Source organism: Lactuca sativa, chromosome 4, assembly GCF_002870075.4.
Source record: "Lactuca sativa cultivar Salinas chromosome 4, Lsat_Salinas_v11, whole genome shotgun sequence".
Lineage (NCBI taxonomy): Eukaryota > Viridiplantae > Streptophyta > Magnoliopsida > Asterales > Asteraceae > Lactuca > Lactuca sativa.
In genome coordinates this window covers 167520360-167546224 of record NC_056626.2, presented here as the reverse complement: position 1 = coordinate 167546224, position 25865 = coordinate 167520360, and the positions used below count along the sequence as shown (strand labels likewise).

The window sequence follows — 25865 nt, the reverse complement described above, 5'->3', positions numbered from 1 at the left end:
ATTAGCGAGTTATGTCGATTTAGCTCACTGAAATTTCTTTAAGTATGGAAAAATACTTGTGCGCCTTCATATCAAAAAGAGTTTTATGTCGATTTAAAATCACTTTTTATATCAATTACAAATATTGTTGTATATTTCACTCTTGGTATTTAAGACTACACACCATTCATTACGGGAGTTTTCTCAAATCAGAAAGGGTTTTACGCAAATTTGAAACCACTTTTATATATTTAAATATGACAAATACTTGATCATTTTCGGTCCTGGTATTTAGGACCACATAACTTTTATAACGAAAATATTGGATTTTTCTTGGTAACATACATCTCTTTACAAAGATCGATTTTCAAACTCTTACTGTCAAAAGCTTGTGAACTCACCAACCTTTGTGTTGACACTTTGCAAAACTACTTGTATTCTCAGGAATTCAGTGAAACAGGAAATCAACAACGTTTTGAAGATGGGACGATAAATCGTCAAACAGTTCATTTTGTATCATAATGTAATTGACTCGGATCATGTAAACCTATACTTTGGTGTAACTTTTTCAATTATATTTATGATGGTTGTATTTACTTTGAGCATTATTATACTCGTTGTTGTGATACTCTACATGAAGTCCTCCACCCCCGGACGTTTCCGCCATCCTTGGTTTGGGGGTGTGACAGATTGGTATCAGAGCATTGTTTATTGTGAACTCAGTATATCGAACCACTTAAGATATACAAACTATAAATGCATTGGGGCTAAAGTCTCTGATTTAAAGTTTTCAAAACAACTATACTTTTAGAAATAAATAGTTTCTTATTAAAAGTATACATGCATGCATACATACTAAGGTCAGCATCATTCTAGAACAAAACAAAAAGTAATGATTGTTGAATATCACAGGTAAGCTCGGGGATGTATGGTCAGTCTTGGGAGTGGCATAGCCTGATCAACTATGTTGGTCCGAGGAGTGATTAGCACATGCCCAAGAATGGTTGTGATATGGCAACAAGTCTAAATACTTACCAACACTACCACAATGAGAATATTAGAACAGAACACGAGTTTAAAATACTATAGGAGTATTTTGTAATATCATAACTGATATGAAAACTAAATAGATCCTTAATAATAGGTCTATAGTCCCTAAGTGGATACCCTAAGGTATTATATAACTTAGAAATCATAGACTTAGAATTTGTGGTCACTACCTTACTTCCTTTTCCTTGTTTGGATGTGGATCTAGGGTAGGATCACTTATTCGAAGGTCTATCATATCTTGTTATATGTAATTAGTATGCACTATGTCATTATAGAAGTAACTAATAAGGATCACCCCTATAAGTAATTAATTATAGAGTTAGACGCCTAGTAATTATCTCTTCCACTCCTATTCTCGCACGTACAACATAGTAAGATCCTACTTACCGTATGACCCCTACTTTCCCAATCCGAACCCGAGAAATGGTGAATGGTTATGAGGAGAATCAGAAACAGAACCGGAGGTAATCAATCCTCCATGCATAGCAAGGGTTTCCGCGAACCGTTTCGACTACATCGAACCTGTGCCCCGTTGGGCAATCGTGATCGAAGGTTGAATGTTAACAGCAATGACAGCAACCACCATGTGGAGATCAACAAGGGTGCTATGACCTCAACCATGGGGGACCGACTGACAGAGCCCTCCTGACGAAGACCCGGCAGATCGCGAACATCGGGGATTAAAGAAGGGGGACCGACTACAACCCGAGTTCGGAAACTGCGCGCTACTACAGACCATACTGTCTCACGTACCCGAGACTCGGAAAGAGACTACTATTTCGGAGACCAACTCTCTGTTTAGGACCTTATCGCCACTCGAGCAGAGGCAAGATAGTAACGGGGTAGACACACGACATTCAAAAAGAGGAGGATTGCAGCCAAGCATCGATCGACAGAGCTGTAAGGTGCATCGACTTTGCCTCAGGCATCGCAAGGGATGGATCGTCGTAAGTAGAGTTCATACCGCTCACAAGACCTTGTAAATTAGGTTCATGAGTATGCGTTAGTGCTACTCTATTCTAGGCGTAAGCACGACACTGTGATTTAAGTGGTCATACTAAACGAGAGATCTAGTTGCTATCAAAACTTTTCCATGCACAGATGTGAGGTAAACCTACATCTAGGTCAAAAAAATTTTTTTGGCTGAAACCAGAATTACTAGAATCATATTAACAAGATGGGCTTAGGATATACCCAACAGACTTGAAGGTCTATTTAGTCTTAGTTATATAACTAAGCATACTTCAGTTGGTCATAATAAGGACCTAGCTTGGGTCAAGTATAAGGCTTCACTTGGATACAGAACTACTGAAATACATGAGTTTACCATATAAAGAATCTCGTTATGAATTGTTTTCAGAACACCCTTAACGACCGAATTACGTTACAAATCGATATAAGATAAACTTAGTTAGAAACTCGCGACGTATAGCCATTCTAAAAACTCATTATCGTCTCACCTTTAAACATTTTGTTGAGAAGTTCCTTCTTCATAGACCTATGGAGTGCGATCGTTCAGGCACTAATACACCGGGTCCCATCAAAACTCCTCAGCCAAGTGTATTCGGACAAACATGATTCTAAGATGAGTAAAGCTTAACGCCTGTATGAAACCTACTCCTACCCATTGCCATAAATCCGTCTCAAGAACGTTAGCAAAAACACTAGGAATAGTATAGTAATGTGCAAAAATTTATATACGTAAATATAAATCGTAAGGATGCACTTAAGATAATCATATCCACTAATGAAGTCGTTTTTCATCGTGAAACAGAGCTATGTCTTCACCAAGAGGCAACCAACCAACTAGCAGGGCGCCAACCCTACAGATAGATTCTGCTACTTTTCAGGCTGCAGTCACGGCAGCTGTGGCAGCCGTCATGGCGCAGTTCAATGCTAACAACGCCAACAAAAATAGAAGCGGTACTGACAATACAGATTGTGGTAACAATCAGGAACACCAACGGGTGTCTGCCAGCGAAAATACCTCAGGCCACAAACCTACGAACAAGAAGAGAAAGTTTTGGAACATAAAAGAGCGCCACCAATCTCAAAGATCCACTAAAAGACAACTACCCATGGCCACCCCTACCATTACAACAACAGTCATGACACATGCCTCGACACTAGCCACGGGGTCTGCCACCCAAACGCCGGCCAGACCATATAAGGGATCACTCCCAAGGTGTAACCAATGTGGCTTCCATCATAATGAGGATTGTCGGGAGATGCAATGTAAAAACTGCAACAAGAAAGGGCATACCGTCCGTTTCTATAAGGCCCCGACTCAGTACATCGCTTCAACCCCCAATACCAATGTAATTCCAGTATGTTTCCTATGTGGTGGAACTGGACACTTCAAGAGAAACTGTCCAAATGAGAGGAGTGACGGGGGAGCCGGAGGAGTGTGACAAACCAACCAACAAGGGTAACACGGAACCACATTAGGACTTTTGTAATGTTTCCAACAACAAAAACGTTTAAGTACCATATGTTTGTTATGAATTTTGTATGTTTGCTTAAATGACAGTCTTTCTAAAAGTAGTTAAAATACTCTCTCGTTTAAATCAAACCAAAGACACTCATATATGACCTTAGGATCATTACCTGTAAGATGCGATGACTTTGTACATACATCGGGGTTAATTTTAATCAAAATACTAAAGTCTTGAAACAAATAATTCCATCCTGACCCCTATTCCGTGTCTAGTAGTAAGAATTGAGCGGGGCCACCCACTCGACGATTGTACCAACATCAACTTACATGCGACGTTCATATACCGCTCGATCGTAGGGAGACCTGTCAGGGATCATGATATCAAGTATCATTACTGGCTATCGAAACACACCCACTACCAGTGCTAGACACTGTGGCATGAATCATCTACAGTAATAATAACATCAAACAAAACGGAACACCTTGAAAAGAAACACAAGATACTCTATCACCCTAGTGATCTCTTCTTATGAATACAACTTAACTCATGTTATCTAAAAAGATTCGGTCGTCACCATTCAGTTTCGATTAGTATAGTCCTCATCTTCCCGATTTAACGTCTACAAAAGGACCCCTCACCTAACCCCCCCAAATATCGGAACCTTTGTCTCCCATAAACGCATCCATCACGGATCTCCGGGTCATCTTTCGCTACGAAACTCCAAAACACGCACCAGAGGGGTGTTATACTTCCCGAAACCTTATCACATGTATTTACAAGAGACCTTCGGGAATGTCATGCATACAACAGACAAGGTTCAAGCATAGAAGCTTGGGACAGATACGGTTAGTCTACCACTACTACGTGTATATGCGAGGATAATGTATGATTAAGATTCTACGGACATTGGATGTATGCTTCCGCCCTAATTCCTGTTCCATGTCTGGTTGTGGATTTGGGGCAGAGTCACCCATCTAAATGTCTTGCCAATCTTAAGCACATACGACCTATATGCGCAAATTTATGATAGATGGACCGAGTACGAGTCCTGCCATGAGCTTCGGGCCAAGGTTGCCCAGAAGGACGAGTAAATGTCATACCATCTGAAAAGTCCTAATTGCGTAAACAAAACCCACATGCTTCCTACCAAGCTACAAGAACTGTCAGGTCAAACCTGTCGAACTACTCAACAATGAAATTGAAGAACCAAGCTTCTCACCCTGGAGAACTCCGGTCTTATTCTTCAAATAGAAAGACAAATTGCTCATAGGCCCATCAACCTCAGAGGCCCGACAATATCTTGAGTAGAAACCTTTACTATCTGCCTCGCATAGGCGAATAGGCCGACCAACCGCAAGGAACGAGGTACCCTTCAGGAATTGGACCGAGATCCGAATATCACTAGTCGCGAGTATTGGAGAAGGATGTCCAAGGACAATCCTCCAAATTCAATGCGGATGCTGCAAGTCCGTAGTGATACCCCTCGGATAGGACCAACCTGCTCGTAGTATTCATGAACGTAATAAATAGGATATGCCATTCTTACTAGGATCAGTTTTTTCATTGTCATTGTAAATGACTTGCTTATCTACCCTTGTAGTAAGAAGGAAACCAAGGAGAGCAGCTACAACAAACCGCGGAAGCAATACGATCAGAGAAGCGTTACCTGAAGTTCTCTAGATATGAGTTTTGGAATTGAGGAGTCCAATTCCTAAGACACATCATTATCAATGTGGAAATTCTTAAGTACCCTTTCAATTGATCAAAACCGTTAAGAAACAGTCAGCACCAAAGGCGTCAGCAGGAATACGCCAAAATTCCGGGTCTCGCTGACCTACCGCCTTAGTTCCTCTAGAACTTCTCACAAATTACGGAACCCCTTACGACTTTGACCTGGAAGGGAGCAACCCTTGACTGGGAAGAAAAGCAAGAGGAAGAAACCTTTAGAACTCCAGAATAAGAGACCAAATTCCTATGGAAGCCTCACTCTGGGAAGGCTTGTTACGCTTCGGAAAGCGTGGAAAGCCAAAACCCCAGATAATTATGCCTTTCGAGATTCTTGTCAGAATCAGCCCTGTAACTCGCTATTTCAATCTACTCCCGCGAGCTTGGTAAAGTACATTCTACCCAACACGTACCGAACTTGCAGAAGTATCTATCCGATGAGACTCTTGTAATTCCCCTTGACGAGATCGAGTTCCACAAGAGCCTCACCTTCGTGAAAGAACCATAGTGACCATGGACCGAGAGGTCAAGCGAACACAGCAACACGCTTCCCATTAGTGAAAGTTCGCTGGAATACTAACCAAGGACCTGGAGTTACTTGGGAGCACAAGAAATCAATCGATTAGGAAGTATCCCCACTTCATGGCTCGATTGTTCATGCCTACTCCTTGCCTAAATTCAAATTTCGGGACAAAATTCCCTCTAACGGGGGGATGATCTGACAACCGTCAATTCCCGGTCAAGTCAAAGTCAACTGAAGTCAATAAGTCAAACCGTTCGACTCAATTTGCCCGTGGGTACTAGATTTTACGATATGTAATCTCTAAATAACTCGCTATTCTAATGAGAGATCATAAATCGAAAAGTACATACATCTAGATCTCCTTAACTTAAAACTGTGGTACGTGGCGAGCCAAACCGATAAAACAATGTTGCATACTCATCGGGAGTGTGTAAGATCCTTAAACAAGGCTTAACAGGGCTTACGGACCTTGCATTGAAAAGCCGGACACTCACAATTGTTACACACGAAACCTCTCTCAATCGTTTTCACTCTATCTCTCTTTATCAAGAATCTCTCCCAAATCTCCCCATGTATGTCAAATCTCTCCCAAATCTCTCTAAGTATGTGAAATCTCTCCCAAAACTCTCTTTGTATGAGAAATCTCTCCAAGAATGTGAAATCTCTCCCAAATCTCTCTTTGTATGAGAAATCTCTCCAAGAATATGAAATCTCTGCCAAATCTCTCTAAGTATGTGAAATCTCTCTCAAATCTCTCTTTGTATGAGAAATCTCTCCCAAATCTCTCTTTGTATGAGAAATCTCTCCAAGAATGTGAAATCTCTCCCAAATCTCTCTTTGTATGAGAAATCTCTCCAAGAATATAAAATCTCTCCCAAATCTCTCTCAAAAGTTCCCGTAACTTTTTGAAGTCATTCGGGCCATCCCGACCCTTAACCAGGTCAAAGACGGCTTGAAAACGGGGTAAAAATGAGTAAAAGAGGCTTAAGGACCCGAAACCCCTCTTAAGGACCCGAAACCCCTCTTAGGGCCGAAAGTCCTCTTAGGAACCGAAACCTGAGCCGAACCCGAAGGCTGCTCAACCGAACCCGAAGGTTCCTCTCGGGCCCGAACCTCGCACAAGACCCGAACTTGAGCCTCGGTCCATTTCGCTCCATGATGCCTTCAGTCTATTTCGCTTCTGACTGCTTCGGACCGAGCCTGCTCTTCTTGCTGTATCGCTTCGCTTCGCCTCGCGCCTAGCCTCAGGAGGACCGAACCTCCAACCCAATCCGAGAGGCCTTGCTGGAAGATCAATTCTTTCCGGTTTTCGACTACGACTTCATTTTAACTTCGTTTTTCATCATTTTAACGTGGGATTTTCACCCAAAACTTTATTTTAACATATAAGACCCCTTAATTAATGATTAATCACGTTTTTAAGGATAAACCTTATCCAAGAAGAGTGGGTGAAGTACAAGAGGTGGAGTGTTGACTTTCCTTTATTCTATGACACAGGCAACCACTCCCATACCCACTCCATGTCACTATTCACCATCAGCCCATCCCTAGTCACTTCATAAGTCCTTTCTCATTATTTCTAGCCATTTCCCACGTTCTTAGAGCTGGAACATCCACCCTCTGTCCGCACACTTCATTCATTCTCTTATTTTTCCACCAAGACTCACACTCCAAACTCTCTCATCTTTCTCTCTCAAATTCAAGAACTTCAAGGCATACTCCAAGACTTTTCTCCTTCATTTAGTAAGTATCATCATCTTTCTTATGATTATTACACATCCTCCTACTCAAAATCATAGATTGCTTACACCAACATCATCACATTCTTGTTAGATCTTCGAATCTTCAAGTGTTCTTGAGTTGGACACTTCTCTTCTTCAACACTCACCTATTGAAACTACTCAAGGTGAGTTCATACCCCTACATTTTCGTGTTTTCTCAAGTTTTTAGGGGGGGGGGGAATACAAGTTAAAACACCAAGAACATAACTAAACTTTTCTAACAGCCTTCATCAGAAAAGTTCAACTCCATTCACGGACTGTTTTGGACAACTTAAACATTTTTGTTTTCAAAACTGTTTTAGTTGTAAGTAGTTCCAGTTCTTAGCTTTAAAATGACTACTTGCAAATCTCCATACGATTTTTCTACAATTTATGGTGATTTTTACAAAACTACCTATCATTTCAAACACCAATCCGGACCAGTCTGTGATTATGGACTTTTTCACCCAAGTTGGAGGTCATTAAAAATCATGATAAACATTATGAGTAAACTACACAAATTTTGGGAACTCTCAGAATTTACGGATTTAGTTTTCGACTTCGTATGATTTTTCTATGACTTTTCTAAAACAGTGTAGAAAGGTTGAAAATTAGTTAACAGCTTATAGCTTTCATAACACTTTGTATTATGTTGAGCAAAGTGTATAACAATAAGTTCTAAATATTGAATGTGTTCCCTTGTTAGTTTATCATCATAAACTGAAACTTAGCTATTCATGATAAGATTATTCATTCATTTTGAACAAGTATATTAAGCTATAATAAGCATAGTTAATGGATTCATAGCACTAATGCATTTTCATGAAAGAGCTCTTATACATTACAAACGTTTTGGATAAACTATAATAGGTATAGTTTATGTATCATTTACTTTTAAAACTTATTTATCAAAGGTTTTTAGTTTAGTTCACGTAACTTTGTTAATGAATAAATTTGTGAGTCATTCGCTTCGGGTTACTTCCAAAGTAACCAATTCAAAAAGTCCTGTAAATTGTAACCAGAGTCTCTTGTAGGGAGAACGTGATAGTTGTGTATAGATCTATATTGGACTTGACAAATCCACACCAGAGCTGCTTGCAACAGCTAGACCGGCAGGTCTGAGGTGACAAGTGTCATAACAGTCCTGATGCCTGAAGAACGTCGTATTACGAGGCCGTCTAAGTCAAGTATGGTTATGATAGCTCACATGTGGTATTAACAAATCATAAGATTTACGGGTTCTAACTTTAAATTAGCGAGTTATGTCGATTTAGCTCACTGAAATTTCTTTAAGTATGGAAAAATACTTGTGCGCCTTCATATCAAAAAGAGTTTTATGTCGATTTAAAATCACTTTTTATATCAATTACAGATATTGTTGTATATTTTCAGTCTTGGTATTTAAGACTACACACCATTCATTACGAGAGTTTTCTCAAATCAGAAAGGGTTTTATGCAAATTTGAAACCACTTTTATATATTTAAATATGACAAATACTTGATCATTTTCGGTCCTGGTATTTAGGACCACATAACTTTTATAACGAAAATATTGGATTTTTCTTGGTAACATACATCTCTTTACAAAGATTGATTTTCAAACTCTATGAACTCACCAACCTTTGTGTTGACACTTTTCAAAACTACTTGTATTCTCAGGAATTCAGTGAAACAGGAAATCAACAACGTTTTGAGGATGGGACGATAAATCGTCAAACAGTTCTTTTTGTATCATAATGTAATTGACTCGAATCATGTAAACCTATACTTTGGTGTAACTTTTTAAATTATATTTATGATGGTTGTATTTACTTTGAGCACTATTATACTCGTTGTTGTGATACTCTACATGAAGTCCTCCACCCCCGGACGTTTCTGCCATCCTTGGTTTGGGGGTGTGACAGCTTGTGTTATAGAAATTGAACTTTTCGTTGATTTGATCCATAATTCGATTTTCTCTTTCTAGAATACTTGTTTGTATCACTTTCTCTCTCTAGATATTTAATTCATATTCACTTTCTTTTTCTAAAATTCTTCAAGTTCTTATGATCTTTTTCATTTTTCGAATTTGAAAATGGAAGACACAATTTGTGAAGATTGTTTTGTGGATGATTATCCATGGTCATTAAGTTTTGAAGGACTTGTCGATTGTTTTGTAACCGGGTATTTTAAAAAAATCACTCATTTCTAGTAAGAAATGTGAATGTGGAAAGTTCAATGGTTATCATCTTGATCATGATCATGATAAAGTGTTGCTTAATCGTTTGGTAACAACGTATCATGAAAGATGGAAGAAGAAGAAAGATGATGAAGTCATTAAAGGAATTCATCATGATAAATGCATATATGGTGATAATGTTCTTGCATATTACCCGAATGTTCTTGAAGAAGTTCATCATGTTGATGATGTTCTTAATGTTCAAGAAAAAGGAATTCAATATGATTCCCAAGAATTTGAAAAGTTTTTTTTTGTTCAATTGGAGTTCAAACTGATGATTGCTTAAGTTCTTGTGATTCGTTTGAAGGAATGGTGCCATATGGAAAGCCTTCAATCCCAGAAGTTCAAATGTATCAAACTCCAAAATATTTGATTCAAAATTGCAAAGTTGAAGTTTTCAAGAATGAAGTTGTTTTTGAATTTAAAACTTCAAGATCTAAGAAGTTGAAAGGAAGAAAAAAGAAGAAGATCAAAAGCAAGAACAAATGGGTTTCTTCACAAAAATCTTCAAAAGTTGTTATGAATCTGAAATCTATGAAGCAAATTTAGGTTCCAAAGCAACAATCATCAAATGTTGTAATGAATTTGAATTCAAAACCCAGAAATGACGATCGTTCTTATGAAGATGTTACTAGATCGTTGAAGAACAAGAATAATGGTTTGTACAACACGCATCGTGGGTGGTACAAGGTGAAGATTGGTGATTTTCTTGTTCCAAAAAAATAACCAAGATCTTCAATGACCAATTCGTGTGTTCCAAATGGAAAAACAATCATCAAGAAGGTGTCTCAAATTCTCAAGTGGATTTAAAAAAATTCATGTTGAGATCGACGATGAACGATCAAGATCTCGATTTTGTATTTGTAATTCATTGGAAGGTTCACTTTTAGACATTGGGAATGATTGATCTCGAATTGAAGGAGTTAAGAGTCGATTTTAGATATCTATTGGTCTATGCCAAATATAGGTTTGGAGATTATCGGTCAAAAAAACGGTTATGTGAGGAACAAAAGTTAGATTTTGATTGTGAATAGCTTTAATCAATTGTGTTAGTCGAAACGTAGGACTATGAAGTATTAATTTTCTATTGGAAAGTTTTTGATAGTCAAAACTTCAATCTGCTTGAAATTGAAAGTCAAATTATAAGTCAAATTCAGTTTTTGTTTGTGGTTTAGTAAGAAAAACTCAAAATTGATTGAGGAATTCGAGCTTGAATGTTGAATCGCATGTTCAAGAGTCGAAAATTAAAACTTGATAATCGAAAGATGGAAATGTATGATTTCGACTGGTTTGATTGTGTAGTGGGAATGCCTTGGAAGTCAAATGAGTTATAGATGAATCGAAATCGAAAGTATTTTGGAGTTGCAGTCGACTTGGAGGTAATTTCGATTTCGACAGGTTTGTTTGGAATTGAGAGTCGAAAGTTTATGCTTGGAGTCGAAATTGAAATCAACTGTTTTTGGGAACGAAAGTCCCTTAATTGAAGTCAAAATTGAAAATGCTTTAAATAAAATGTGATTTCGAGTTATTTAGGGTTGAACAAAAATTTGACTTGTGTTGAGTTTGTATCGAATTGGATTCGGGTTGATGGAGTCGAATTTACTTGGTTTAGGAGTCGAATATCTCAAGGTCGAATGGTATGACTTCAAGTCAAACACAATTTCGACATGTTGTCAAAGAAGTTGTTCAACTTATGGATTGTTATTTCGATTTGTGATGAATTTTGTGCATTGAAAATTCGACTTGTGATGATCTTTGCTAAGTCATAGGAAAATGAATTGAAGAAGAAACAGAATGTGTCGATTTGAATCCCTGAGCTTTCAACGAAATGACTAGTTTCACCCAATTACGACATTGGGCTAAAATTCTGAGAAATATGGAGAATTTTCGAATCAGTTCCCTAAAGGTTATGTGAATTGTCACTTTATGCCCGGTCTCGCATTTCGGGTAAAGTTTCACATTGAAAGTTTTTTTGGCACAACGGGTCCCTGCAGAATATGGATATTGACAGTTTATACCAAAATTTTGAAATTCTTGCAACTCTCACCCAAAAATCAAAAATTTTCACAAAAATTTGAATTTTTTCATGACTTTTCATGATTTTTTTTAGTGCAATTTTTTCATAGTTGCACTTTTGGTACACATCGAGGGGGAGATTTAACAAGTTTATTCCTTTAATGCTTCTGGTCCTTTGTGGATTTTATAATCATTCGTTGATTACAAAAAGGGGAGAATCAAGAAATGGTATTCGAAGCTTCACCGATATTCATTTGCAGATTTGAAGACTGGTGTTACTTCGAGGGGGAATTGGTCTTCATCACACAAGCTTTTTTGGAAACTGAAGTCAGTACATCCAATCCTAACTTAGAGGGGGAGAATGTTAGGGTGGAAAGTTCTCCTTGGATGTAGCTTACCCTGTTGTATGTGTAAATGGGTTCAGTCTTTCCTATAATTAGGAAGTTAGTGAATCCCATTTTCTAAGACCCATTTTGTGACTGTTAGTTTAGTAAGACAAATAACAAACCCATTTTTACTCTTACTATTCTAATGGAGCTTCAACATGATTATTTACTCTTGGTGTTCTTGATGTTTGTATGATTCACTAGATCTTTTCAATTATGCACATGCCATCATAAATAGGATCAATCCACTTCTCCTTCTCCTACACCATTGTTTATGAACATACATGGGCATAACCATGAATGTCGAGTTTAATGATAATGGTGGTAGGATTTCAACCAAGAACAACATGCATGTTGTTTGATTGTGAAATCCAAGGACCAAAACCTATGTCAAACCCTAAAATACAGATTTTTACTAGTTTTAAATGTTCATCCTCCACATGCCTCCAATTTTCCTTTAAAAAGATCACTATGAACAAAACATGTCCATGCATGGTCTTCAAACTGTGACGCATGTGATGAAACATCAAGCTTAAAGGCTTGATGATCAAAGTACATTGTTAGTAGTGCATGTAAAGTATATTATTCAAAAAAAAAATCTAAATCCCCTTTTATGTTAAGAAAAAAAATTCTCAGAATCCCAGTAAGAAAATAAGATGATCTGGAAAATACCAAAAACAATTTTCATTTCATTGATTTATTGTAATTGATAAAAGGATACAAGCCTAGATAAATTTATGGATGGCCCCTAAAGTAAATAAAGGCCTCTCATTAAGTGTCATCGATTTTTGTTACTTTTTGTTAGGATTTTTAATTTTCTTTTTGTTTAGTTCGTATAAATCATAAAACCAAGTTAGGGAATGTGAAATGATCATCTACGATTTGTCGCGGCTGCTACATCATGTGGAATACTCAGAAAAGTATTTGGAAAATTTTACATAATGTATAACTATTTGTACATGATTTTTGTGTATATAATAGACTAAAATCAGGAAGAATGGTTTTGCTCATCCATAATTCATGAAAACTTACAAAGACATCTTATATTACATTAGGGTGCCATATAATAAGTGGGATGATTTTTCTCTTTTGTAAGCTATATGTTCTATTTTCCTAAGATTAAATACATGTAGATCCAAAATTCTGATTGCAATATATGAAAATCACATTTGGTATTTTTCCCAGCTTATGTACCTGGTATATGAATTTCACAAAATGTTTGGTAATTTTCCTTAGTTGTTCAATAATTATTCACGAATTAATTCTTATTTAAGTGAATAAAACAAATAAAAATATCTAAACTATTTGGAAACCAACTATTATATATTTTCCAGCTTTTATATGTCGAATAATAGTACTACAAAAGGTTTGGGGAATTCTTGAAACTTTGTTCTACTTATCTCCAATTTTGTTAGAATAAATACACAAAAATAAAAAACAATAAGGTTAAACTGTTTGAAAATCCATTTTTATATTTTTCATAGCTTAAATATGTTGCATAGCAGTGGTGAAAACTGTTTGGGGAATTTTCTTAACTGATTGCTATTTTTCATGAATTTGTATATATTTAGAGAGTTAAATATAGGAAAAATAGCTAAACGTATAAAAAAATCAAGGAAAATTTTCTAGAAGCCCTTGACTATAATTGGAATGAAATTATAAAGTTTAAATTTTTTTGCAAACTGTATGATAATATTTTTTCATTTTTAGAGTTTAAACACCTTTAAAAATGTTAAAATAGCCCATAATTATTATTACAAAAATCTGAATAACAACACCCAAAATTATCTTAACCACATGATTTATAAATTTCACCATTTGAAAAAACTTGTTACAATTTAATATAAAACGAATATTAGAATAAAAATTTGCCATTTCTCTTTACGTAGAATTTATTATATTAGCATTAGATTTCGACATAGAAACTCATTAGCGTGTGTTGGTGTATTCCGAGGCACCACTTGTACCAACTTGAGACACTGTTAGTATTCACGCCTCCCCTATTTTCTGTTTTTAAATGTTTTGGGGTGGAAAAGCATGTCCTTACTATTTATGTTTGATGTATCTTTATTGAATTGTATAAAACTTGATTGCTATATTTTGCGACATTTTGCAATGTATTTGTATGCAACTTGAAACTTGAGGCCTTATTGTATTAAGTCCCTTACACCTTACTCCAACCATTAACTCTTTGAGCTAATGGTCATTATGAATAGCGCTATTAGGAATTGACAACTCCTCACTCACCCGATTGCTTTGAGTGCATTTTTACCATGTTCATCTATCGAACGATAAGCATAGATCTAGATAGGGCACCAGACATAGGCATGGTTGTGAACTCATTGTTGATTGTTACACGCATACAAAGATTATTACATATATATATATATATATATATATATATATATATATATATATATATATATATATATATAAGCTTATTTACACGTTTTAGCAATGATTAAGTAAACCTGTGAACTCGCCAACTATTTTCATATTTGACCCTCATTTTACATGCTTTTTCAGTAAATAATTAGTAAGTGGACATAAAGATTCATCATCATAGAGCATGCTGCATCGTATGGAAGTTATTTTATGAAATTAACTTTTTAACAATGTGATTTTGGGAAACTTGTATTTTGTTTCGTTTAAATTATGCATTGTAAACTTCAAATTACTACTATGGTGATGTATCCTTATCTTTTGCAGTGAAACCTTTATCGATGTGACATCCTATATTTTCGCTTTAGCACGGTGTGACACCTTGTGGTTGAATGTTAAAATGATGATTACAACATTGAGGTGTTTTCTTTATATCCACAAGTGGATTTCAAGCTTTACAAATTATTTAGGATAACATGGATTAAGAAGTCTTCTTGGCTAATCTATATAGATATCTTCTAGTAGATGTCTATTAAGAAAGGAGTAAATTACATGAATGGTACTTATGGTGTAACGCCCGTAGATCCAGGCTAGTCAATTTAGAGACGATAAGCATCAAAAATAACTTTTTGATGGAAGATCATTTAGAAGGAGTAATCTTAACTAAGTTATAGTATATGTTACAAGGATTTTCGTACATATAAACAACGCCGAAATTCGAGTTATAACGAAGAAGTTATGACCTGTCGAAGTTTCGCGACAGAACCGGCATGAAACAACATGACGTAAATAGTGAATTTATGTTAGAGTGATATTTGGCCTTAGCGGTCTAAATGAAAGTCGTAGTATACATTAAACCAAGAGCGTGCATAAAAGGAACGTCTAAATCTGACTTCGTATGAGGAAGTTATGATTTTTCGAAGTTTCAACATTTGGAGTATGTAGCCCAAAGTTTGAATATGAGATCGAGTGATTTCTAGCCGAAATGATCTAAACGTGAATCGAAGATCTCATAGATAGTAGTCCAACGGTAAAAAGACAGACGAAAACGGACGTCAGACGAAAAAGTTATGGATTTCTAACGGATTTTCCTGTCCCGGCCTACTAAAAATAATATAATAAAAATATAATAAAAATAAACTCAAAATTAGCCGACGAAGTCTAAACGAGAGTTGTAGAGCATAATCTCACTTACCCGTGGATATAAAGAATGTCGAAAACGGAGTTCGTATGCGAACGTTATGAATTTCTAAAGTTCAGGCCGCGAAACCCCAAAACTGTCAGAGTTCACGACGTGAATACAATGTTCGCGACATGAACTTAGTATTAATGACTTCTAGAGCCTGACAGACGCAAGTTGCGATGACGCACCTGATGACTATTGAACTCACGATGTGAATATTTGAGATTCACGACGTGAATCCAGAAAAATGGCCTTATAAATAGAATTCAAGGGGCAGCCGAGTTTGGTTTCTCAATCTCTTATCTCCCACTCCCGATACCCTATCTAAGCCCTATTTTATACCCTAGAAGCCCTGATATCATCCTGAGACCCGAAGCAAGTCCCGAAGCCCGAAGATCCCGAGAAGAAAAGAGTTTCCGAGCCAAAGCTCTGCCTGCAAGAAGCCCAGTGTGTGAAGATCTTCCAGTTTTACCGAAGAATACTACTTTACGAGTCGTAGTGCTGTTTGAGAATCGTCTAATCTAGTGAGTGTGTAGTTACTTTCTTCTAACACATAGATATGAAGTATTTGCTATGGAATACGTGTTATGTGTTTATATATTGTTTGTTTATTTGAGATGGATGTTGGATGAATGTTTTATACAGGTTTATATATGATTTAAACTATATATGTAATTTATATCTACAAATATGTTGGATAGAACATGGGTAGATGAAATAGTTGGTGTGTGATGAAAGATTAGTTTTAGGATGAGACGAAAGATCATATAGATCATGAGATGAGGGTGACAGGTGAAAAATGAGTGAAACCTTTACCCAAACGATGACGTTGTCATTCAGCAGAGTAGGGATGACAACCACGAACTATTCTAGACAATCCTGTGGAACACTAGCAAGCTCGCAACTTGTAGGTGTTGTGGACTTGATGTTCACCGGTGTACTCTAAAAGCTCTGGAAACTATAGATTTAGTGCCTCATAATAAAACGATGGTAGCTATGGATTTAGTACAGTGTATATGAATGATGGTAGCTATTGATTTAGTATTGTATCGATGAACTTTGGTAGCTATGGATTTAGTACTGTATAGATGAACCTTGGCAGCTATGGATTTAGTGTTTGTTATAGGAACCTCGGGCAGCAATGGACTTTGTGCCATTTCCTTAGGTCAATCCTTAGGAACGAATGAAGGAAGGATAATCGATTCTTAGGGTAAAACCTTAAGAAATAAAGAAGATAATAGGGATGGGTAATTGGGATTGATTGTTTGATGATTAAATATAATAATTATATTATTGTGGGTTGAAAACCCTATATGCTCACCAGGATCCCAAGCCTGACCCACTCAGTTTTCTTTGTATCACAGGTAGTGGCACAAGAGCATAAGTTGGTTGACATGACGAGAGACTTTGGATTATAGATCAGTAGTTATAAATAACTGTTGTAAGGTTTATTTTATACTGTTTATGCCTTTGGTCTGTATCGGAACATGACATCCCGAGATTTTGTTATTTAATGAAAATATATTCTCTGTGAGAAATGTTTTGATAAATGGTTATCATATTTTTTTGGGACAAATTCTGCAACTGTTTTCTTTAAAAGGTTACTCTGATGTTAAAACAAAGTATAGACAAATCGCTCTTTTCTGGCCGTGAAAATGGGGATGTCACATATGGCTTGGGGTAATTTTCACGTTTGGTCTAGGTAAGGTAAGGTAAGGTTACGTGGAAGTGAGGTTGGGGTGTGTTTATTTAAATAAATTAAAAAAATCAAGAGCAAAATAGTCTTTTCAGATAAGACAGGGACAAACCGCACAGCAAAAACAAACTGTAGGGACCTTCCGAGTTAAAAAAATAAGTTAGGGACCAAACGTGCAAATTACCCCAAACCATAAGGACCATTCATGTAACTTACTCTTAAGAAAAGTGATTTTTTTGAAATCTCTTTGCTATATTTCATATTGAGAATATGAATTTATAACAACAATATCCTTGTGGATCTAATTATAGCTACTTGTGATAAAGGTTTGATCATAGTCAATTTCTTGAGTATGATAAGGACCATAATCGATGACATGAGTATGAGAAAATCCATTTATAACAAGTCTTGCTTTAAATGTGTATTGTTATCCATGTAATGTATTATTTCTAGAATAATCTTTTCCTCCTTCTAGTCCTTCTATAGAGAGAAAGCTCAATCAAGACCATACTTGATTATCATACATGAATTACATCTAATGTTCATGACTCTAAGTCATTAATCAGATTCAAGATCTGATATATCATCTTGTTATTTGATGGATTTGCTGGAAACCATCAAGAAGATTTCATCAATAAGAGATTCCACATTTCTCAAGTCATAGATGATTTCTACTACTAAAGCAAATATTTAGGTGGTGTTTGTTTTGGAAGTGGTCAAATGTCTTTTGTCATTTTCCATGTTTGCGGAAGAAGACGTGGACTAAAAGTCTTTTTTTATGTATTCATACAAAAAGTCTTAATGCAAAAAGATTGTTTGTTTTTTAATTAGAATGAACTAAAACTTAAGAGATCTTGTAAAAAAGGAGATTAATTAACCATATTTTTTTCTCATATTAAAATACGAATAATTCATGTTGGTTTTTAATAAATTGAAAAACCTATCCATTTAATAATATTTACGAACAATTTAATAGATTTATAGTATTTTGTAAGAAAATATTAGATAATATAAAAAAGCAACGCAAAAATACACATTAGATTTTTTCTTAATAAGAATTGTATACTTACACGTTGCCACCCGATTTGCATTAATTTTCATTGTTCAAAAACAAAACCAATCTTTGAAATAAATGTTGAAACAACCAAAGCTCAAATGCTAAAAACTCAGCATCTCATACATTACTAATATATTAAAATTTATATTTGACTTAAACTTTGACAATATTTGACTCAAACTTTGCCAATAAAAATTTCATACAGTTTCAAACATATAATATTTTTTAAAACATTAGATAAACTATATATATTTCGACTCAAACCGGAAGGCCGCTTACTTATTAAAGTTGATATTTTTAAAAACATAAAGGATTGTTTTGATGATTGTCTTACAATATAAAAACTAAATTCACAAAACTAACATATTTTTATGAAATCATTCATTCTACACGCATTAACTGGTCAACAATTTGATCTCGTAGATGAACCATATATTCCCAGTCTCTTGCACATCCGTGTGGTTGTACCTCATCCACGTCATCCTCCTCCTCCTCATCATCATCTTGTACATTGTTGCTTTGAAGTGATATATCGACTTGATTATATTGAGAAAAATACTCATCACTTAATCCCTCTTTTATTATATAATTATGAAGCGCAAAACATGCAATGACGATGTGTCTTTGTGTAACCAATGGAAATGGAGCCATTCTCTTCAATATAGGGAAACGTGCTTTCAAGAGACCAAAAGCACGTTCAACGACATTTCGAAGTTTTGCATGTGAGTGATTAAATTTTTCTTTGTTGGTTAATGCACGTCTTCGATGAAAATCTCCAAGCCAATACCGCACATTACGATAAGGAGCCATAAATCCTCGAGTGTGTGTATACGCAGCATCACAAAGGTAATACTTATCTGTAAATATAAGGAAATAATTAATTTAAAAAAAAAGTAGAAATATTAAATTGAAAATGTAAACAAACCTGGTGGTGGAAATGGAAATGGTGCATCTCGATCTGTTAAAGCTTCAGATAATATTCTTGAATCATGTGCTATCCCTTCCCATCCAGCCACGACAAATGTAAAAATCATATTGAAGTCGCATATTGCCAATACATTTTGATAGCAGTCGCCTTTTCCCCTTCCTCTATACAAACGTTGTTTGTCGAGAGGGACAATAGCATGTACCGAAGTTCCATCAAGCGCACCAACCGCTCCTCTGAAAATCCTTCGTAACCTCCTATTATGTCCCGGGATGTTTGGATTTGGATTAAAGGAAGTTGGTACAATTATATCTTTTGCAAACACCATCATTTTATCCAATACTTCATAAAAATACTTATGCATCGTTTGTTTTGAGTGTTGAAATCTACGTCTGAGGATTACATAACGTTGATTGTGACAAATCATCATCAAAAACATCGCCATTTTTCTCTTCAACCGATATATGTTTACTATCCTTTAACCAACTTTTTACTCTAAAATGTGTGCAAAGCCGAACATAAGAATCACGTGACATACGTAAGAGTTCAATGCATTGATTATTAGTTCCTCGTAATAACTCTAATGTGAATTGATGCCCATAAGTTTTTGAGGTATTATCTCGCATTCTTTTCAAACCTCTTCTCCAAAAAAAGCGAAGATACAAATACATAACAATTAGGAGGCGCAACTTTTTATCATAATCCATTGTGAACCTGTTAAACCATCAACACTTGTTAAAACCTAATATGCTAAATCAAAAAACATAAACATTTGTATCATATTCAAAGCATACATTTTGTTTCAAATAAGTATATAATCCCAATACTAGCAATATTTATGTCAAATAAGTACATAATCATTTAAAATGATAGCAAAAAAACATAATGTTCAACATAAGTTCAAGAAACACATAATTGTTCAAAATGAAAGAAAAAACATAAGTTCAAGAAACACATAATTGTTCAAAATGAAAGAAAAAACATAAGCATAAAGACTACTTAAACATCCCTAATGTGGTGCCAGCCATCTTTATCCACCCTTTTAAGACCCCAGGTATCCGTGGCAATGTCATCCATGCCTCTCTCATATTCATGGACATTCCAAAAAGGTGAAAGGCTGCCAAAAATATAGGATCCATTGGGTCTAATTCAACTAGCTTCAACCTCTCATAACACTCTTCTACTGTTGGTACTTCCTTGCTATTCACCATATGTTGCAGAGCTTTTTGCATATCAAGACTCAAATCATCAAGACTAACCGAGGTTTTAGAGGCTTTATCCATATCGGTCCTATCGGTCCTATCAGTAGAAGCATCACTAGTTTTAGCCCTTTTATCGGGCCTCTCAGTAGAAGCATTAGTGGTTTTACTCCTTTTATCAGGCCTCTCAGTAGAAGCATCAGTGGTTTTACTCCTTTTATCAGGCCTCTCAGTAGAACCACCATGAGCTTTATCACTAGGAGCTCGAGCACTAGTGTTATTGGAAGCGTCATCATCATCATCATCTTCTAGGCCATTAAAAGGGTTGTCATCAATCAGAAGTCTTTGGACACGATGAGAAGAAGATGATGTATCTGCGGGTGTAGTTTGAGTAGAGGTCCATTTGATGCTACCGCTGGCACTACTTCCATCAAACAAAGATGCACAAAGGTTGGGATAAGGCAATGGGTGTGTCCTCAATGATCCTGCCTTTGGATGACCCTAAACCAGGATTAATAGTAATTATAAGTATTTTGACATCATTATTAAAATTGAACATAAACTAAAAAAATTAAATTATATAGACACACCTTCTTGAATTCTTCCCATTCTGTGTTCACCAAGGCAACTGAATTTGTTTGAGCATTGTATAAATTCCCTGACTTGTTTCTCAAATATTTCCACCCTACATATTTAGCTTTTAGATTATCAAAAGCATTTTTCAATTGTTTTTGTGAAGTATCCATGTCAAACTTTTCTTTTAGAGCTTTCCCTAACGTAACCCAAGACTCCTTGTGCATGCTACCTCCTTTTCTACCAATTCCGTTGACCTCTTCGATACACATATCTAATAAACATTTTACTTGCTTGTTCGACCATTGTAGTTTGTCTCCCATTTAGACAAGCTATATATAATAACTTTATAAATTAAGTCCATGAAAGAACCTACTTAAAAAACTAAAAATAAAAAACTTCATGATTGATATCTATGGATTACAACACAAACAACATAAAATAGAAACATTTGATTCAAATGAATCTAAAGTTGATGACAAATAACATGATGTTGATCAAGAAATAAAATTAAATCAAATCACTACACTAGAAGCATGTAACAAAATCAACAACATTGACAATGCATGCTTTGATGACATCAAATATACTCATTTTCAAGCATAGAGTACAACATTCTAATGCAGTCAAGTCTCATTGTTATGAGAATTGATGTTATTCTGATCAGAACATCATTCATATGCTAAAAGGTACTCTACTTATGTCAAATATGTATACTAATTTTCAATCTTAAAAATATATGGTCTACCTATGAAATTCAACACCAAGTTCATATCCCTCCCATTATTGCAATCAGAAATCAAATGGGTTTTCAGAGTTTCTCAAAATTCTTAACAGTTAATCCTATATTGATTTTGAGATTGAGTTTAAAACATAAAGGAAGGAAAATTGGAAGTTATTTGAGAAATCAAATAACATTAACGTTTTTAATATACAAAATGGTGATGGGATTTCACTATTAATGGAGATAATACAAGTTGAGAAAGGGTAAGAAAAGAACAAGACATGAGAAAAAAGAGCCACATAAAAGAAGAGCCAAGAACAACCAAAAGCAGAAGGATAAAGAGGAGCTGGAACCTGATGCGCCGATGGCGGGGACGACAGCAGCGTGGAACGGCGGAGGTAGAGCGAGACAACCGTCCGATGTAGGAGTTGGCTGTTGTGGAGAGATCGCCGGTGTGAGTGCAGTTGTGAAAGGGGGGAGATCGAATGGGGGCGACGAATGTATTCCAAGGTTAGAAGGGGTATTATTAGGTCTTTCCAGATAAGTGATGAAAAAGACTTTTTGGGCTATTTTGTCTTCCAGAAAACAAACAATCTATTTGACAAATGTCTACCCGACCGCAGATGAAAGAGCCCAAAAAGACCTTTTTCAAAAAAACAAACGAGCCCTTATTGTTTATGAATAGCTATTATTCAAGTTCAACAATCCCTTGTTAAATCGAGTGCCAACTATTAGTACATCAGGTAATGGTTCTTGAGTTGCTTCAAGGTCCATATACCTCCCACTTGTTTTCCCATTAGAAGCTTGTTTTCTACTAACTTAGCTATAAAAGAAATAAGAAAACTTATTACTGGTGGGTTTTCTTATAATAATCTAAGCCACATGTAGAGTGTTATATACAAATATGTATTTAGTAGATTTTAGGTTTAGAAGATTTAGTCCAACATAGGCTATCCATAAAACATTTAAGTAAGATAGGGATTGAGCCTTTCCATACAAAATATTATGAATAAAATGTTATATATGTTAGATAAGGTGTCTAAGTCCATAACTTATTTGGTATATACTTGACCCGACCCGGCATGGTCCATTTGGGTTGCATTTCATCCAAACTATTTATGGATAATTTTATGAGAGTTATACACATATGTTTATTAATATATTATAAGTTATAATATATTAATATGAAGTCATGTTATTTAATTAGTCTTAGTCTTAAATTAATTATGAATTAATTTAGAGATTAAAAGGAAGACTAATTAGATTGTGGGCTATTGGTTTTATATAGTGTGGGCTAACACTCATTTGTTAATGGGCTAGGCTTATATGGAAGTCCATGGATGATCCATGGAGCTTTTAACCCATGGATCCTTGGAAAGGAAAGACATGGGTTATTAGGGTTTCACCCTAATCATGTACACTATATAAGCATGCTTATGTTGCATGAAATAGCCACTAGTGGCACTAGTTGTGTGAGTTTTGTGTGTGGCCGAAAATTACAAGTGTGTGTACTCTCTCAAAGTTTTCCAAGAGTTTGTGGTGATTTGTGACTCCATTTGAGGCATTCACACTATTGGTGCTTGGCCCTCAAACTCCTTAGGAATTGAACTCATCATCAAAAGGTATGTAATCTCATCTAATTCTTTTATGTTTAAAAGTACCCCATTCCATGTTAGATAGGTTATGAACCTTGGAAAATTATTATTTTGCATGTATTTAGACAAACATAGATCCAAGGTTTATTAGGGTTGCATGCACACTTAGGAAGTGTTAGATTGCTCAAAACCCAACAGTGGTATCAGAGCCTAGGCTTGCTTGTTTGAATACTTGATGCAAATTGCTGAAAATCGAAGATTTTGTGCTGTCTGCACAGCTGACTCGCCGAGTCCATGAAGGGACTCGACGAGTCCAAGGCAAAAATCATCCAACTCGGCGAGTTGGTTCATGCACTCGACGAGTTGGAACCCCAGACAACATATCTTCGAGTTTTGGTGTTGGAATTGGTCTAGAATCATTACCTTAAACTGTTTTGGACTCATAAAACCTGTTTTGATGTGGTAATGATGATGGTGGACCAATTTCAAAGTTATAATCAAAATTCCATGATTTTATGTGTTCATATAATTCTTGAAATTTTGATGATCATGTTCATGTTCTTATGAATTTAGAAGATGATAGGAATTATTTGCTGAATTGTTTAGAATTAATTCTTGATCATTTAAGTTTTTTAATGGAGTCCATAATTTGTCCTCAAGTTATGGATATCCAAAGGTCACTTTTATTTAACACACACTTAAAACACACAAGTTACATGAAAATGAAGAGTCTTCATTTTTATGAACCTTTAATTCATAAGTTATGAAATGAAAAGTCTTGGATGGTTACAAAAGATGAAGAGTCTTGTCCTTAAGTTATGGAGGTTCAATAGTCACTTCATTAATAAATATATAAATAAAGTGTAACCTTAATTAATTCCATAAGTTATAAAATAAAGAAAAGTAATTCTTTTATTAGTTTAAAGTCTTCCATAACTTGTCCTCAAGTTATGGAACTTGAAGAGTTTTTGGATTAAAACTACTTTAAACACATAAATCATGGAATTAATTAGTTTTGAATAGTTTCAAAACTTTCCCTCAAGTTTTGGAATTTGGAAAAGTTTCACACACTTTAATAAACTTTAATTCCAACACTTAGAATTTTAAAAGTTAAAATTCAACACTTATACTATTTATAACATTAATGGTTAATTATTATATATATATATATATATATATATATATATGTATAAGAACAAGTCGTTTTACCGTTAGTAGGCCTCATTCACGAAGCCGGTCTATAAGGTGGGTATAAGGTTGTTGCCTATAAAATGGCAACTTAATGGGTGTCCACTCTCACCCACCGCTTGCTTGACTGGTGGAGGGTCGTTAGCCGAACGGGTAGGACAATGACTTTAAATTCTCATTAAAAGTATAATGATTATTATAAAGTAACTAAATGTTTTATTTAATTCCCAATCTTAGTTACTTTAGGAAAGATGTGAATTTGGTGCTAGCCCATGGAATTCACACTTTGTACCTTACCAAGTCGTTGGTGGAGTGTGTGTGGTTAACCGGCACACTAACTTGGACTAGTAAGGATCACGAAGGGTGACTTAATGTTTGTCATAGATCAATGGAGCGTGTGTGGTTAACCAGCACATTGATTAGGTGATAATATTAAGGGTACCAAGTGAATTGGTATGGTTATTCACACCTTTTTTTGTGATCCTCGGCATCCCAATCACAAAATTTGAGAGGGCACACTCGAGATTGAAACATGCCATTGAAAAGTTCAATGAATCCCAAAAGATCTAGGAATTTCAAATCCAATTAAAACCTAATAAATTATTTCATTTTTCATGGTGGAAATTGGTGAATCGTCATTCGCCTACCTTCAAATATTTTATAGCTTGGATTACGGCATCCCTCTTCCAAATTATAAAATATTGTGTTGGGTCCTAGCCTTAATATTTCATATTAGGTGTTATATTAAGGACTTTGAATCAACTAACTTGATTTTCTCCCATTATAGATGTCTGGTTCAGACAACTATGATCTTCCCAAATCTCTTGAAGATGGTGTCCCTCAACATCATGCTTCACTTCCTCCACCTCCTCTAATTATTCTCCCTCACCCACAAGTTCTTGAAAAGTTTAAAGTCACTCAGTCCCTATTGGCAAGCATAGTCTATGTGTTCTCACATCTTGGAGATAAAGTCACATATTGACAAGCCGGGAGAGTTGGGTGTCAAAGTCTCGTGAAAGTTGGATGTTCAATCACTTTCTTAGTAACATAGTGAGTCTCTTTGGGACTACTATGAGACAGACTATGACATGATCCTTAATGATGTTATCTATTTGCTTGGTGTTGTGGAATTAGCAATGATTTGGAACACTAGTAAAGCAAATTTGATTAAAAGAACAACTTCCCAAGTCTTAAATGGACATTGACAATGGTAGCATTGGATATCTAGAAAAGCATTTCTCTTCCCA

General features: G+C 35.6%; 1 protein-coding gene across 1 annotated transcript; it reads right to left on the bottom strand.

Moving 5' to 3' along the window:
- Positions 1 to 18795: 18795 nt before the first annotated feature.
- On the bottom strand, positions 18796 to 19784 carry LOC111889058 (uncharacterized). The gene is made up of 2 exons (XM_023885194.2): positions 19340 to 19784; positions 18796 to 19271 (listed from the first exon to the last, which is right to left on the bottom strand). The coding sequence occupies exons 1-2, from the start codon at positions 19782 to 19784 to the stop codon at positions 18796 to 18798; spliced, it is 921 nt and encodes a 306-aa protein (XP_023740962.2).
- Between the last annotated feature and the right edge of the window lie 6081 nt (positions 19785 to 25865).

Bases quoted from the DNA above. Each gene is read 5' to 3' on its own strand.
- LOC111889058 (XM_023885194.2), bottom strand. From the start codon at position 19,784: ATGGCGATGTTTTTGATGATGATTTGTCACAATCAACGTTATGTAATC. The intron at 19,272-19,339 runs GTTTGTTTACAT...TTATATTTACAG, and splicing joins ATTTCCATTTCCACCACCAG to ATAAGTATTACCTTTGTGAT.